This window comes from Carettochelys insculpta, chromosome 15 (genome assembly GCF_033958435.1).
Source record: "Carettochelys insculpta isolate YL-2023 chromosome 15, ASM3395843v1, whole genome shotgun sequence".
NCBI lineage: Eukaryota > Metazoa > Chordata > Testudines > Carettochelyidae > Carettochelys > Carettochelys insculpta.
Window position 1 is genome coordinate 39388493 of NC_134151.1, and position 17921 is coordinate 39406413.

At 47.5% G+C, this 17921-nt stretch overlaps 1 protein-coding gene across 1 annotated transcript in view; it reads left to right on the plus strand.

Moving 5' to 3' along the window:
• NSD1 (nuclear receptor binding SET domain protein 1) overlaps positions 1-17921 on the plus strand; it is a 139819-nt gene that overhangs the window by 52255 nt on the left and 69643 nt on the right. Inside the window, exons 3-4 of the mRNA XM_075009595.1 lie at positions 5889-6061; positions 12559-14716. Coding sequence (XP_074865696.1) covers positions 5889-6061; positions 12559-14716 — 2331 coding nt within the window. The remainder of the gene's footprint in view (positions 1-5888; positions 6062-12558; positions 14717-17921) is intronic.

Consider the following 17921-nt stretch of genomic DNA (forward strand, 5'->3'; position numbering starts at 1 on the left):
AATCATTTTGTTAGTCTTTTGAGTGCTGCATTTCTGCAGGTTTATATGGGATGAGGCAGTTTTTCAGATTTCCCCCTTTCTTCCAACTGATGATCTAAAACTTTTCAAGACCTCTTTGAAAGGGTCATCTAATCCCAGGACATCACCCTTCAGGAAGTGCAAGATAAAGCATATAGGCTGCTCACGATCCTGCAGCCATGTGCGCCCTCCAGAATAGCCTGACCTATTACATGAAGCAATCCTTGAACCCTCTGAGGTTCCTTGGCAAACCCCAGCTTCTATTCCGCCCACCAATCGCAGGCTGGACAGAAAGTATTTCGTCCCACCTAAGGGCATGAATCTTCTCTTTTCGCACCCACAACCCAACTCCTTGCTGGTGGATTTTGTAAATCATAAATGCCAAAATCCTCAATTTAAATCTATTGCCTCTGCTAGGGAACACAGACGCTTAGATTCCTTTGGGTGCAAGGTATGCTCTTCAGCCACCCTACTGTACACAATAGCGAACTATACTGCTCTTTTAGCCAGCTATGACCGTACACATTACAAGACCTGCTACCGGACTTGCCAGACATTAAACACCCCATCCTTCAGTCTGTAACTAAGGAGGGCTTCTCAATTGCTAAATCTGCCCCTTAGGCAGCAGTGGGCATGGCTGACACAGCTGCTAGGCCTAACATCACTGTGATAGTTACATGCAGGGCGGAATGGCTCCTGTCCTCGGGTATTCCATGCGAAATCCAGTCAAAGGTGGAATACCTCCCCCTTCATAGAAAGCAGCTGTTCTCCAGTGGTGCTGATGAGATGCTACATTCTGTGAAAGACTCCAGAGCAGTACTGCGCCCACTGGGAATGTCCTCCCCTCCTAGCAAGAGGCGCAAGTACGTGCCCTTTCGTAGGGCTAAGGAGCAAAACTACTCTTGCTACTGGCAACAGCACAGGCAATAGGATAAGCCAAAACCCAGCTTGAACAGGAGGAGGACACATCAGGGCCAGTCATCTACAGCTCACCCTACCTCTCAAAAGCACCACATTCATGGCTTGGTCAAGGGTCTGAATGATCACCCCTTAAATCTAGTGCACTTGGGGCCCCGCTTTGCACCATCACCTGAGTCCCTTCTGCCACCAATGGACCCAGATTAGATCTGACGAATGGGTCTTACATATCATCAGACAAAGCTACACGTTTCCTTTTATGAACATCCTCCCTCTTCAGGGCCCAGCTCACAAGTCCTTTCTACAGACAGACGTGTAGAAACTTCTTACATTGGGGCAATACAACCCAGCCCCAACAAACATGGGGGCAAGAGTTTTTATTCCAACATTTCCTGACAGCCAAGAAATCAAGGGGATGGAGACCTGTCTTAGACCTCAGGGAATTGAACAGATTCATTCTCAATGTGAAGTTCAAGATGGTAACTGTGCAGGCTATCATTCGAGCACTAGGCAAAGGGGACTGGTTGTCAGCCCCCAACATCCAGGACGCTTATTTTCATGTGACCGTTCACCCGTCCCACAGGAGGTTCCTCTGTTTTACCGTGGGTCAGGACCACTTTCAATACGAGGGTCCCCCCTTTTGGATTTTCTTCAGCCCCAGGAGATTTCTCTGAAACGCTCACTGTGGTCACAGCGTACCTCAGAAGGCAGAACATTATTTTTTCTTCTGTAGGCAATCAAGGGTTCTACCTACCACCAAACTGCCCTTACGATAAATACGGCCAGGAAATATTTTTCCCAGATTGGCCTCCTTGTAAACCTACAAAAGTCCACTGAGAGACCGAGATAGGGCCTAGAGTTCATAGGCGCTCTTGGATTTGGTTTCAGTCAGAGCCTACTTACCTGCTCATGGGTTCCAGGCAATCTGTGACCTTGTCCACACGGTCAAACAGGCCCCCTTTACCACAGCTCAAACTTGCCTCCAGCTGCTGGGGCACATGGCTGCCACCACGTTCATAGTCCCATTTGCAAGACTGCCTATGTTCTGCCTTCTGCATTTGGTCACCTGCAACTACATACTGACCTGCCACAGATCGTTGAAGACTCTAACGCTTCGTCTGCTTGTGCTACAGTCACTCGACTGGTGGACATCCTCAGTAAACTTCTTTGTGGACGTGGCTTTCCACCCCCCAAGAGCCTCTCTATCTATAGCTTCAGACACCTCTCATGGGGTGGGGGGCCCCCACTGTGACACGTCATCAATCCAGGGCACGTGGGCTCATCACAAGAGAATCCATATCAGTATCCTGGAGCTCAGGGCCGTTCAAAGAGTCTGTGCCCATTTCTTCCCCTTGATATGGGGCAAAACTATTCATGCCCTCATGGACAACACGCCCACTGTGTTTTATATCAGCCGGCAGGGGGTTGCCTAGTCTCTCACTGGCTGTACCTACACTGGCATCCCCCTTTCGAAAGGGGGATGCTAATGAGACACTTTTGCCATGTCTACACTAGCCCCAAACTTCAAAATGGCCACTCAAATGGCCATTTTGAAGTTTTACTAATGAAGCTCTGAAATGCATATTCAGCGCTTCGTTAGCATGCGGGTGGCCATGGCGCTTTGAAATTGACACGGCTCGTCCCGAAGGGGCTCGTTTTCGAAAGGACCCCACCTACTTCAAAGTCCCCTTATTCCCATCTGCTCATGGGAATAAGGGGACTTCGAAGTAGGCGGGGACCTTTCGAAAAGGAGCCCTGTTGGGACGAGCCGCGCAGCAGCAAGGTGCGTCAATTTCGAAGCGCTGAATATGCATTTCCGTGCTTTATTGGTAAACTTCGAAATGGCCATTTGCATGGCCATTTCGAAGTTTGGGGCTAGTGTAGACGTAGCCTTTGGGAAATACTAATAAGGCCCTGCAGTGAATGTGCAGCACCTCATTAGCAGAATAGCGGCCGTGGCACTTCAAAAGTGCCACTTCCCATTGCATGTGGCTTGGCTACACGGGGTCCTTTCCGAAAGGACCCTGCACGCTTCAAAATCCCCTTATTTCTATTTGGTTATAGGAGTGTCGTCAGCACCCCCTCCCCCTTGAAAGGGTGGTGCTAGTTTAGACGTAGCCACTCTGTGCTGAGGCGTTGAGATTATTGAACTGGTGCATAAAGAACCAGGTAACTCTGATAGCAACATGCATACCTGGGGGAAGAGAATACCAGGGCAGACAGGCTGAGCAGGTATTTCTCAGACCAGCACTAATGGGAAATCAGGACCAACACACTGCTCTCCATATTCCGCAAACGGGGCTCACCAGCAATAGACCTCTGCAATTCCACACAATCGCAAGTGCCACAGCTTTTGTTCTCGGGCAGGAATAGGCAGGAGATCACAGGGGAACGTGTTCGTGATTTGCTGGACAGCTCCCCTTCTCTGTGCCTTTCCCCAGTTCCACTCATTCCCAGGGTGATCAACAAAATCAGGGCAGACTGAGCAACCGTAATACTGGTAGCACCAAATTGGCCCAGGCAACCCTGGTTTCCTTACTTGCATTACCTGACAGTCGACCAGCCAATCCTCTCCCGATGGTGCTGAACCTTCTCACTCAGCACCATGGCACCACATTTCATCCCAGTATCAAAACCCTGAAACTCTCGGCATGGCTCCTCCATGGTGAAGAACTTACCTGTTCAAACAAGGTCAAAAATATCCTCATATTGCCCTTCTACTAGAAATGCCTGTACTAGGAAATGGGCACGCTTCCAGCGATGGTGCACGAGCTGCAATCTGCATCCTGATTCTGCTTCCGTGCCCACCTTGCTCGATTACGTTATGGATCTCAGTGATGCAGGCCTTTCAGTTAGCTCTATTAGGCTTTTCCACAACTCAGGGAACTGTTCCTCTACTTTTGGTCACCCGATGGTGAAACGTTTCTTGACAGGGTTACAGAAAGTACGCCTAAGTCTGCACCCCCCAGTACCACCATGGGACCTGAACTTGGTCCTAGGTATGCCGACAAGACCTCCTTTCGAACCACTTGCCACAGCACCCCTTCAGTATTTGTCCATGAAGGTGGCTTTTCTAGTAGCCATTGTATCGGCCAGAAGGGCTGGGAGATGGCAACGCACGTGGCTGACCCACCTTCCGCTGCTTTCCCCAAAGACAAGGTGGTACTTAGGCCTCACCTGGGATTTCTCCCCAAGGTCATCTGAGTTTCATGTGAACGAAGGCATATACTTACCCATTTACTTCCCTAAGCCTCATTCCTCTCTTGGAGAGGCTGTATTGCACATGCTCTGGATTTTTACCTTGCTAGAACCATGGGAAGTGGGACACGCTCTGTGTAGCATGGTTGGGGCCCCACGCGGGAACAGCTGTTTCAGCACAGCGCCTGTCCAAGTGGACTGCAGATTCCATTCGCACTGCATACCAACTTCGAGGCAAGCAGCCGCCACAGACCATTCGAGCCCATTCGGCACAGGTGGTGGCCACAACTGCCTTCCTTAGCAATGTCCCTCTCGTGGGCACCTGTAGAGTGGCCACCAGGTCCTCACACCATACGCTTGCAACAGATTATGCACTGCACAAAGGGCCAGTGCCTACCACTATCCTGGCAGATGCAGATTTACATCCTTCTCCTTAAAGACTCCAGTACCCACCTCCATCTTAGGGGTTCTGCTCTGCACCTCTGTGGGGCACCCACAGGGAGCACTCGGAGGAGGAGAAGTTACTCACTTGTGCATAGTAACGATGGTCCTCTGAGATGTGTCCCTGTGGGTGCTACACGGTCCTCCCTTCCTCCCTTTTACTTGATATCTCTACAAAGGTAGGGGGTTGGGTAGCTCAGTGGTTTGAGAACTGGCCTGCTCAACCCTGGGTTGTGAGTTCAATCCTTGAAGGGGCCATTTAGAGGTCTGGGGCAAAGAGATTTAAAAAAAAAAAAATCTGTCTGGTACAGTGCTCAGCCCTGCCACAAGGGTAGGGAACTGGACTCAGTGACTTTCTGAGGTCCCTTCCAGTTCTGTGAGATGTGCATTTCCATACATTATATTAGGTAGAAAAGAAACTGAGGAGGGCTGTTCTGCATGCTCTCTTGTCAGCCAGTGACATCACCATCTGCTCCTGCACACGCAGGATTTGGCAGGCACCGCTCTGTAAAGCGTTCCAATCTGCAGCACAAGGTGCACGGACACCTGCAGGGATGCATCATGGAGAACCATCATTACTGCAGGAACATGAACTACTACTTCTTTAGCTGCTAAGCTCTGAAGGCAGAGCTGCTGCCAGCAGCAGCACAGAAATAAGGTTAGCAATGCAGTAATCTTCCCTAGAATAACCTTGTGAAGCACCCCTCCCCCCATTCAATTCCGTTTAGGTCATGATCCTGACAATTACAACATGGAAATTACAGATTTAAATGGCTGAAAACGTGAATCCTTTGGCTGTGAAATTAACCAAAGTAGACTGAATTTTGTTGGGTCTTAGTAATACAAATGAATGAAAAGTATCTCTTTTCTAGGTAAGTCCAGCCCACCTTTCTGCAATTTTCACAACCATCTAAATGACTGGGGAATGTAAATATTAAGGGGATTAAGGATGTTGGACTTCATACAGTTTCCTATTTCTGAGGGAGATGATTGGGTTGTTTTCACCAAATTTATTGGAGTCTTTGCTCCAGTGAGGAAGGGTCCCCTGGGCTTGTATATGAGCTGTTTAACAGTGAATGCTTCTCCAAGATGCAACGTACCAACCAAATGCAAGGAAAGGTAAGAGAAAAGTCCATTTGCCAACCATTTGACCCGTTCTTCTAGCTGGCATTTGATTAAGCATTTAGAAGGAAGGTGTTAGGAGACTATGTGGAGAACCTACTAATAAACTTGCTTGTCACTTTGGATTTCCTTTCCTACACTAGTATGCTGTTTCAAGCAAGTCAATAATCTTGTTTAATTTCTTTAAATAGTTTCCAATCGGAGACCATATCGAGAATACTACGTAGATGCCTTAGGAGACCCTTCTGAGAGAGCCTGGGTGGCAGGAAAAGCCATTGTCCTTTTTGAAGGCAGATACCAGTTTGAAGAGCTCCCTATCCTTCGGAGAAGAGGGAAGCAAAAAGAAAAAGGCTACAAGCACAAGGTAAAACTTCTGTTCTGGCTGCTTGTTTTTGTCCATTCTCTGCGGTTGAAACAGAGCCTGCATTTGCACAGCAGAGTTGTCTGTCTGGAAACGCACCCTGAATATGGTTTTGTGCAGTGCTGATTGTGAGGGCACAGCTGGTGAAGTGATTTGCAGAATTCCTCTATTAATCAAAATTCATAAGCCGCAAGGATTTTTTCAGCCTTTGCTTGTATTTGAGGACATACCCTGTAGCTTGTAAGTTACTGTAGAGAACGTGAGGAGACTTTGTCACCCTGTCACGGTTTGATGTACTCCTTTTCATTCCACGTTACAGTTCTGTTAAGGTAAAATAAAAATGATGGTGGTGAAGTGTTTGAAGTAAGATGGTTTGCTCTGCAGTGACCCATCCTGGCTGACTGTTTCCTTCTGTATTCAACCACTACATAAAATACATTAAAAGGATTTTAACCCCACTTCTGTAACAAGCCTATAAGCAATTAGTTACTCGTGATTTGACTTTGAAAGTGCTTCATCAGTCAGACTTTGGAGGGAGTTGCATAGTCTAGTGTGTCTGGTCCAAAACTATTTAATACATAGTCTAGTGAAGTAGCCTCTCTTTCAAAGGTGCAGCCCTGGGCAGATGGGGCTTTGTGCAACATAATATAATGGAAGTGTCCTGCTGGACAACCTGGTAAAGTCGACTGAAGAAATTCACTGGTTCAGCATCCTTGAAGTGAAGGAATAGAGAGGGTCGCTGGATGATGGCAAGTAATGGCCAGAGGACAGCAGTTGTATCTTATGCTGGCAACTTAATTGCTGGCAGCAGTGACTGCCTTGTTAGTAGGACAGATGTATAATTGTCTCTGTGTACGTGATCGGGTGAGGGTAGTAAAAAGCACCAGGTGGCAGTCTACTCTTCATTGTTACCTCTCATCCCTTCCATGCATGTGTGGATGGAATTGTGTGTGCACTCACTGGTATTGAGGTAATCTGTGGCTATGCAGCACCCCTACAAATAAAAAACCGATCTCTGATTTTAAAAAGTTCATCGTTATGGGAGACCATTAAAATAAGGAATAATTAACAGCGTGCCCTGCTCAAGATGTTTGTTTTAATATTAAATAAAAAGATGAACACTACCCTGGACTACCTCTGATTTTATCCTCCCTGACAAGTGAGTGAACACAGCAAAATGTGGCACCTTGAAAACCGCTATAATGGTAGTCCATTGATCCGATGATGACAAATCTGTGCAGATCATCTGTTATTGGTCTCATGGTGTGCCCTCTGGTGACTGTATAAGCCAGTTCTAGAGGTGTACATTTTGCCACAGATGGTGCATGGGAAGTTTGCAATCTGTGGGTTGTGCATTGCTGATGCTCTGTGACGTCGTTCGCGTGCCTCTTGTAGATACCGGCAGTTGTCTTCCTCAAAGGCAATGCAGGTATTTCTGACTGTTGCACACCACTGTGTTTTGTCACTGGCGGTGTCCTCAAGGTCCCTCAGTTTGACACTGCTGTACTGCAGATTGGCTTTGATGGCATCCTTGTAGCGTTTCCGTGGACAACCTATATGTCGGATGCCCTGGGAGAGTTCACCATATAGATTCTGGCGAGGGATTCTGTTGGCATCCATGCAGCTGACGTGACCGGTCCAACGTAGTTGTGACTTCATAATCATCATTTCGATGCTTGTCATCTGGGCTCTCTTGAGGACCTCAAGATTGGGCGCTTTGTCTTGCCAGCGGATCGTCATGATGTTACGGAGGCAGCACGTGTGGAATGCTTCGAGCTGCTTGATGTGACATCTATATAGTGTCCATATTTCACACCCATGCAAAAGAGATGAGAGAACAACAGCTGTGTAGACAAGCAGTTTTGTTGACATCCTGATGTTATGGTGGTTTAGAACTTTGATACGCAGACAGCCAAGTGCCTGGCTTGCTTTGGATATTTGCACGTTGATCTCATTATCCAGTGATCCATCACTGGATATGACACTACCCGGGTATTTAAAGTTCTCCACTACTTTAAGCTGATTGCCGTCAATGGAGATACTCGGGACAGGAGCATTTGATCCAGGTGTAGGTTGATAGAGAACTTCTGTCTTTCCGAGGCTGATAGTTAGTCCGAAAAGTTGAGAGGCCTCAGCAAACTTGTTGACAATGTGCTGAAGATCGTTTTCAGTGTGAGCTATAAGGGCACAGTCGTCAGCAAAGAGTGCCTCAGAAAGGAGTTTCTGCACTGTCTTAGTCTTTGCGTTCAGGCGATGGAGGTCAAAAAGTGAACCATCATGCCAGTATTTCAAGTACATACCTCGGCCCAGATCTTTCATTGCATGGTTATGGGCGCATGCAAAGAACAGGTTAAATAAGACAGGAGCAAGAACACATTCTTGTTTCACGCCGCTGGTGATGTTGAAGGGGGCTGATGTGGTTCCATCAGACAGTACTTTGCCTGTCATGTCGTCATGGAAAAGGCGTATAATCTGGACAAACTTTCTTGGGCAGCCAAGTCGTATTAGAATGGTCCAAAGGGCTTCCCTGTTGACGGTATCAAACGCGTTTGTCAGCTCTATGAAGGCAGCATACAGGTGCATGTTCTGTTCAATGCACCTCTCTTGTATTTGTCTGACAGCAAACATCATATCGGCTGTGCTCCGGCCAGGTCGAAAACCACATTGACTTTCAGGTGGATTTGCCTTGGAAATACTGGCTGTTAGGCGGTTCAAGATGATGCGGGCGATGATCTTCCCTCCAATGGAGAGGAGGGATATGCCTCTGTAGTTTCGACATTCTGCTTTGCTGCCTTTATTCTTGAAAAGGGAGACAATCATAGCATCACGGAGGTCCCGTGGTATGTTTTCATCCTCCTAGATGCTGACGATCATGCTATGGAACGCTGCTAGTGCTGCTGGACTTGCCTCTTTATATATCTCTGGTGGTATCCCATCTTTTCCAGGAGTTTTTCCTGAGCTCATCTGGCTAACAGCTTTCTTAATCTCATCTACAGTGGGCGGAAAGTCAAGATCTGTCAGGATGGGTTGTTGTGGAATTTCATTGAGGACGTTATTATTCACGGTCGATGGTCTGTTAAGGAGGTTGCTAAAGTGTTCTCACCATCTTTCGTTGATGCCTTCTTTGTCTTTGACCAGCGTTGTGTTGTCTGATGAGAGCAATGGTGTAGTCCTTGGTTTAGAAGGTCCATAGACAGTCTTAATAGCACTAAAGAAAGCCTTTGAGTTGTGGGTCTCAGCATAGTGCTCAATTTCTTTGGCTTTGCTCTGCCACCAGCTGTCTTGTATCTGACGGAGGTCTGTGTGTTTTGCTCTGAAGGTGCTTGAAATGGTCCCGTTTGGAGGCTGAGGAGGGGTCATTCTGCCATTCGATAAAGGCTTTTCTCTTTACTTTCAGGGCTGAACATATTTCTTCTTGGTTCTCATCGAACCAATCCTGATGTATTCTTTTCTTTGGTCCAAGCGATGTTATTGCTGTCAATCACTGTCTGCTTGAATTGATCCTACTTTTCGGTTACAGAACCAATCAGTTGACTGTGGGATGTTAATTTGTCATTGAGACTCTTCTGAAAATTGTTGAAACACTGGGCATCCTTCAGTTTGGCTATGTTAAAAGCAGGTTGCAGATGCTTAAGGCATTTGTGCCGAGAGGGAGCCATGTAAAGTTGAAGAGACGTCCTGACTAATCTGTAATCTGTCCAGCACTCTGCGCCTTGCATTACTCTGGTGATCGGTACGTCTCGGATGTCTCGCCTTCTGACAATGGCATAATCTATCAGATGCCACTGTTTAGAGCTAGGGTGCATCCACGTCGTTTTGTATTTATCCATGTCGGAACAGAGTGTTGGTAATAGGTCGCTTTCAGAACAAAGGCTCAAAAGGAGTGTTCATTTTGCCTACACCATGTGGCCTGGTTACTCCTTTCCACTTCTCATTGTCAGCCCCGACTCGGGCATTGAAATCTCCAAGTAGGAGTAGTTTGTCTGTTGCAGGTGTGGCCTTGATCAGTCTGTCGAGATCTTCATAGAATTGTTCCTTTGAGTTGTCAGGGCATGTTAGAGTGGGTGCATATGCACTGATGATGGTGGCATGACGTTTGGCGTTTAGTGGGAAGCGTAGTTTCAGCAATCTTTCATTGATACCCACTGGAAGGTCTGGGAGTTGAGGCATCAATGAGGTTTTTATTGCCAGACCGACTCCATGTATTCTATCCTCTGTCTCACTTTTACCCTTCCAGAAGAAGGTATAACCACTTCCTGGTTCACTCAAGAAACCTTCCCCAGCCAATCTTGTTTCACTTAATCCTGCTATATCGATGTTATAGCGGGCTAGTTCACGAGCAATGAGAGCTGTCCTCTCAGGTCTTGCTGCCATTAAGATAAAGCATAAAAAATATGCACCAAAGGCCCAACTTTTAACAGTTCTTACCACAGACCACTAATGCTTCAGGGAAAGCTGCTCTTGGAGTATGAAGCCCTGCCAAAAGGCTACTGGCCACTACAACCTTGGAGTGGGTGCCGGGATATGATAGGTTAAAGAAGATAAGCCTGATATTGCAGCTCACGCTTTAAAGCTGTAATATGTGTTCCCAGACACAGGTAAATGCAGACCCTTTCAGCACCTGGTGGAGGTAGCATTCATCTTAGGAATTAGCTTAACCCGTGTGCCAATTAGCTTAACCCGTGTACCAAATTGAATATAAAAGCCAGCTTGGCTGCTTCCCTTTCCAAACGGTTTGATAAAACACTCCAGATCCACAAACCAGTTCGTCAACATTTTAATGGAATGGGGCATTCTGTCAATGACCTCAAGGTATGTGTGTTACTGAAAAGGAATTATCGCACCGTTTTGGAAGCGGAAACAGCCGAGCTGGCTTTTATATTTAAATTTGGCACATTAACACATGGTTTAAATCGTGATGGGAACTTTCTGAGTCACTATAGGGGCTCGTCTGCATACTTGGTTCAGTCTAATTCTTGACCTTCCCCCCCACCCCTCCACTCTCTGATTTGCTCACCTTGATTATCTTTTTCTGATTTGTCCTCCTTGCTTACTGTTTTTGGTTCTCTGTGCCTTAAATATTGAGTCTGTTCTGGTCTGGCTATGGTCTGAAGAAGTGGGTCTGTCCCACGAAAGCTCACCTAATAAACCATTTTGCTAGTCTTTAAAGTGCTACTTGACTGCTTTTTGTTTTGCTAAATGATGTGTGTGTAGTTTTGCCAGCCATTCCGTCATAACAAAGTCCCTAGATCGCTTCTTGCTCTGCTACAGGTGCCGTCTTGTCTGTCAGTACGTGGGTGCCAAGTGCTGAAGGCACTGCCTCCTTACAGCTCCTGGGGAGACAGACACTGAGCAGTGCATTCGCTTCCTTCCTGCCGAGCATCCCCAGATATAAATAAAAATACAAACACTTTGCTCCAGAGTAAGGCCTGCTCCCCAGGAGAGGGAAGAGGCTGCAAGCAGCCTGTGACTGCCAGCCCCGCTGGCTGGGGTATGTTCTGCCCCACATTCCTCCCAAGTCAGCTCATTCCCCAGCCAGTACTGGGCAAGTGGTTCTCGCTAGGTGATGGTTAAAACAAAGAAATCGCAGGGAGGCCACCCACCCTCCCACCCCATCTTCTGCCTGCAGGAATTGGATCTACTTTTGCAGCCCCCTGCCAACTGGAGCCTGAAGGGCTGGTGCTGCTCATGCTAACTGTGTGTACCCGAGTGACCTAGAAGCCACTCATTGAGCTCAGCTGCCATCCACTTCTGGCAGAGCAAGAGCTGGAGCTGGGAGAGCTAGAAGCTCGCTCCCCCAGCTGGGACTGAGTGAACCAGTGATTTCTTTGAGTGTTTGAGAGAGAGGTGTGCTGAAGCCTCTCTGGGCTATCGGAGGGTTCTCTACCCTGCCCAACAGGCAGCCCATATTGGATTCTCCTTGCTGATGGCTGCAGACCAGGTTGCTGCATTAGGTGCATGCTGGCAGAAGGGGGGCAGTTCCCTCCTACCCTGTCGGTGCTGACACATGGGTGCATTCAGTCCCCAAGAAAGGCCAGTGCATCAGGGATCCCTTTTGCCCATATTGATGGGAGGTGGGGGGAGAATTGCATCTCTTCCCCTGTACAGGAAGAAGGATATTGCACATGATTCAGGCTTGTGAGTGCTGGTAGGGCACATGTTGTAGAGTGCTATATGGCTGCTACTACGGAAGCTTCAGCAGCACCAGGAAAGCAGACAGGAAACTAGCTGGCTAGTACTGTGACCCAGTCAGTTCTGCAGCGGGGAGCTGGGTTCAGGCAGGACCCTGTGCGTTTGTACTCAATGCAGGTGGTGTCCAGGAGCCCAGTTAACCATCAGGCACCGGCCTCCCTTCCTGGAGACAGCTGTTGCATTTTGCATACACCAGCACAGGGTAGCATTGTCTTTTACATGTTCTTACACAGCTTTTATATGTTCTTGCACTTTATGGTTCTAAATGTTAATTTGCTGGTAATCTTTGTTTTCTGTCAAACACCCAGGTCCCGCAGAGGTTCATGGCTAAATGGGAAGTGAGCGTTGGGCATGCAGAAGAATTCCTTCTCAAGGGGATCGAGGATCAGACATGCAGTCGGAATTCCAGCAAGCTGGTGGAGCCCTTCACTAATGGCCCTGCAAGAGAACCCACCAGGCAGCTGAACGGTGGCTTTAAATCATTGGCGTTTGACTCCAAACACACAGCCAGTGAGAAGGGAAGGTCCCGCACTAAATTCCATATGAAAAAGAGCTCAGAGAGCCGGAAAAGGACTAGAGTAAAAAAGAGTAGCACCAGACTGGAAGCGTGTAGGAGAGAAACTGGAGAAAAGGTGCCGGGGAGCAACATAGTTAGAAACTTGATTTCTGGGGACTTGCCAGATAAACACGCATCCCACGAACTTTGCCGGATAGCGCACAGCCTATCAGCAGCTAATGGTGCCATGGAAAACTACTTGCTATCTTCTTTTGGAGAAAGGCATTTTGAAAAGACAGCCTTGAAACAGGAGTATGAAGCTCCTTGTAGTGGCTCCCTGCAGGACACACTCAAAGTGGATTTGCTTTCCAGCAGCTCTCCAGAGAAACAGAAGAGCCGTGTAGGCATTCTTTGCTGTTCCAAGTTACAGGTACGCTATTGTGCCGCTGACATGGCTCTTGAGAGAAAGCAAACTGAATCTGATTCGCTGACTTCCTTCTCAGATGACGGGACTAGTGATCTCGATACAGGGGACCAAAGTTTGCAGGTGGGCTGCAGGGCCCCGGACATTAGCCACTCTGCAGCTAAAGAGAAGGAATCATCTCCAGGGGTGAGAGGGGACAGTAAAGGTTCCATGTCTGTGCCTCAGAACAGTAACAGAAAAGACAGGAAAAAGTCATCTGGAGATCGCAGACCTCCAGCAGGTTCTGTGAGTGGCAGAACTCGTGCTGAATCTGTGGATGGGGAGCTCCAAGGAGCAGCCTCGGACTCTGAGATGCCTGTTCTCACTCTGGAGTGTTCCTCAGCTGCGAGAAATGACCGTCTTTCCTTTTCAGATAAGCACACTACCTCCCGGCGTGTTTGCCGGGAGAGCTCCCACCTGGGGCTTACAAATCAACTGAGTCTACACCTGAAAAACCTCAAAGTGCCCCAGCTCAAAAGCATAAGAAGCAAACCTCAGGAGAGCGCTGCTGGGACAGAACTGCCTCTCCTAGGAGAGAAATGTGGTGTGAATTGCTGCTCTTCTGACACCAAAGGTTTCACTGGTCCTCCTGCCAAAAGTGGGAAAGTCAGTAGTCAGGAACCGTTAAATGCTGTGCATGAGCAAGCCGAGGATTCGGCTGAAATAGAGACTGCTGTAGTGAAGCATGTCCTCTCAGAGTTGAAGGAGCTGTCCTGTAGGTCCATTGCTGAAGAAGCTGGTGACTATGGGGCACCCAAGGCTACAGCCCCCTTGCTCTTCTCTTCTGCCTCTGGCCAGAGTCGTTTGCCCATTGAGCCAGACTACAAGTTCAGCACCTTGCTAATGATGTTGAAAGATATGCATGACAGTAAGACAAAAGAGCAGCAGCTGATGTCGGCTCAGAATATGGTCCCGTATAGAAATGCTGGCATGGGCAGTTCCTCGGGAAATAACTCTGCGAGTGGCTTGAAGGGTTTGGCTGCAAAAGGACCCCTTTATAAATCAGAAAAAAATGGGGATTGTATTCTGGGAGCAACACGTCAGACCCCCAGTGCAAGTGAATCCTCTTTCTTGTATGGTGCTACAGCCAAGATAACTGGGCGGAGTACTAACAAAAGGGGTCCTATGGACCCTACTCTTTCTGGTACGAACGGGGCAAACTGCATCTCAAGACACAACTGTTCAAAATCTAAACAGTCATCCAAGCTAGTAGATAACACAATATCAACCAGAAAGGGTTTAAAACTTGAAGGGCTGAGCAAACCACCAAGTCAGGTCTCCAGTAAAACAGGGGAGAAAGCGTCCCTCCTACGCAGGGATATGCAGGGTTTGGTTACTAGTCTTGCTGCTGGCAACAAAGTGGAAGAAACTGCAAAGAAAAAGTCTCTTGAGTTATTGGAACCCTCCGCTGATGAAGACTCTGCATGTTCGTCTGACAGTTTAGATCTGATCGGGAAGAGGCCTGTACCTGATACAAGTACTGAGCGTTGCACTTCTGCTGAAAACGGTGAGGGCCCAGACGTGGAGTCAGAAGTGAATAGCGAAGGCTCCCTGGGGGGTGCGTCTAATGATGTAAACCGTGTAGTCCCCAAGAAGCGATGGCAGCGTTTTAACAAAGGGAGTGCTAGAACCAATCGGCACGGCCCTAGATCTAGGGAAGAAGAGCACTCCAGGGCCACTCTTGGGGGCCTGAATCCCAGTGACTTTTCACTGAGGGGAAAGGAGTGCCTGGAACGCAGACTTCCCACCCCTCCCCTGGGGCTAGAGAGAGACCTGACAGACCAGGACTGGGCGAATCCCTTAGACTTAGCCGTGAGAAGTTTGAATGTATGTGATAAGCCAAACAGTGCTGTGATGCATTCACAATCAGAGCTTTGCGCTTTTGCTTCCCAGTCTGAGTTCTCTTCACAAGGTAAGGAGTTTGATTCACACCTGTGTGTGTGTGTGCGCGCGTGTGCGTGCATGTGTGGCCGTGCGTGTGCACATTCTGTAAGCCTTTACTTGAAAAATAGAGACCCTCATGTTACTGACTGGCCTAACTTGGCCACTGACAGCACGGGGCTGCAGGCAATGTGTGGTGTGTTCCTGGATATCTCCAGATAAAGTGTGGCATAGAAAGAAAGTGGCTTGTATTACGTTGTTTAATGCTCTGGTCTAAAAGCTGAAATATGTTATGCGGGGAGAGAGTAGTTTCTCGACTGTGAGTGGGGAAGTGAGTGTCTCTGGTAGGTTGGTTTCTACCTCCTCATGCTCCCTGGAAGGTTATGTTCGGTAGGTTGGTTCCAGAAAGTCTGGAGGAAAACAGGTTCTGCTTTTGAACAGTTTGATTTTGGCACATTTGGTCTTTCTCAGCAGAGCCTAGCAAGCACCTTTGCTTTGTTCTGTTGGTCTCAACAAGAGCTGATGCTCTGACTGTTTTTTAGGGTGGGAGTTAATTATTACAAGGGATTAATTAGCCTGTGGAGTTCCTAACCGAGAGCGTGTTTTTTGGAATGCATATTGCTGTCAAGGTTCATATAGTCTGAAGTGAGGAGCAGGGAATGAGTGAACCAGGTGGGAGTTGGGGATTGAATTTGCTCTGGAAGAGAGTGGGTGGGCAGAAGGCAGCTTCAGCTCAGGTGAGGTGGTCTAGGAAACAGGAGGTATCTGCAGAGGGATGGAATGTAGGTCTGCAGGTTCCCTTCATTCGACAGTTCTGAAAAGTTTGGCAGCACCTGAGGAAATTCAGTGGAGTTGCTCAAGTGTAGAGGGTAGCTTTGTCTGTGGACCCATATTTCCATTGGTGATACTTGAACCAGAAAGAACTCGACTTGGCTTTGCAGATCCCTGAGCACGCTGTAAGGTGTTTGACTTGGTACCATTTGACATTTTGCTTAAAGAGGAATATAAAATGAAGATACTGTGCATGTCAAACGGCTTGAAACCTGGCTGGCTGATAGGTCTCAATGTAATTTGGACTGGGGAGTCAGCACTGAACAGACGTGTTTCTAGCAGCATTCTGCAAGGCCCCATGCTATTTAATATTTGTATTGATCGCATGGGAAAGAAACAGTCACCAATGAAGTTTGCAAATGACACAGATTGGGGGAGTGGAAAACAATGAAGAGGACACAGGTCACTGATGCAGAAGAATCTAGACTGCTTGGTAAGCTAGGTGCAGGCAAACAGGCATTTAAATATGGTTAGAAACATATGTATCTAGGAACCAAGAAAGTGGATCATTCTTGCAGTATGGGGATCTCTCTCGTGGGAGGAAGTGGCTGACAAAGATTTGGAGGGTCTTGGTGGATAAATAGCTGAACATGAGCTCTAAGTGCAAACCTGTGTTCAAAAGGGCTAATGCAACCCTGGGTGCATTAAAGGGGATCTCATATAGGAGTAGAGGGGTTTTTATTTTCGTTGTTGGAACAGGTGAGACCATCTCTTTAATACTGTGTTCAGTTCTGATGGCTGTAATTCAAGAAGGGTGTTGATAAATTGGAGAGATTTCAGAGTGGAGCCCCAAGAATGAGTAAACAGTTGGAAAATGTGTTGTGCAGTGATGGACTCAAGGAGCTCAGCTGATTGATCGTAACAAAGGGAAGGCTAAGGGGCTGATTTATTGACAGTCTTGCAGTACCTAGGTAGCGTAATGGGCTCTTCAGTGTAGCAGAGAGGTTTTAAGTGATCCAGTCAGGAGAAGCTGAAGCAAAAGCTGTGGTATTCCAACCAGTTCTGTAGCAGCTATTTCTATAAAGAACTAGCCATATTCAGCCGGCCAGGTGCCACATGTGGCTAACATGTTGGACACCATGGAGACAGACAAATAGAGACCAGCAGGAAGGGGTACATTTTTGATGGCATGATTAACCATTGGAGCAATTCCCCAGGGTTATGGCGGATTCTACATCACTGCCAATTTTTTAAATCAAGACTGTGTGGCTTTTTTCTAGAATATCTGATCTAGGAACTTCTTTGGGAAAGTTCTCTGACCTGCTTTCTACAGCAGGTTCTCACAGTTGTCCCTCCTGGCCTTGGAATCTTGAATTTTGCAGTTTTGACCACTGAGGCTGTGTCTGCAAGGCAGAGCTATTTCGGGACACCTCAGTATCCCAAATTAGCTACTCTGCATCTTTGAAATTTGCCCATTATTTTGGAATAACAGGTGCACTTCCTGCATCCTTGTACTCCTTATTGCAGGAGGAGGAAGGAATGCTTCAAAATAGCCCACAGTGTTTCCCGTGCCAAACGCCAAAATAACTCATTCTGAAATAAACTCGAAATAAGATATGCAGTTTGCGCTACACAAATTGCGTATCTCATTTCAAGCTCTGTGTGTCGTGTAGATGTAGCCTGGGAGAGCAGCATTAACTTGAGCAAATTTAATTGTCATTGAGACATGGTGGACATGGAGACTTCATTAGGCAGTTGTACGCAGAGCAGAACAGTGCTCTGGATGGATCTCTGAGGTGGTTAGTATGTGGAGTGAATGTCCAAGTTTTTTAAACTAGGTTTGACTGGGACAGAGAAGCGAAGTCCTTGGGTAAGTAGAGTAGATGAAGATCTGGGAGATGGGTCAGAAATGGGAGGGAGCACGGGTTAAAATGGCAGAGAAAAAGGAGGGTCGGGGCAAAACTGGGACGCAAGATCAAATTGATATCTTAGATGCCTATATACAAATGCAAGAAGTATGGGTAACAAGCCGGAAGAACTGGAAGTGCTAATAAATAAAT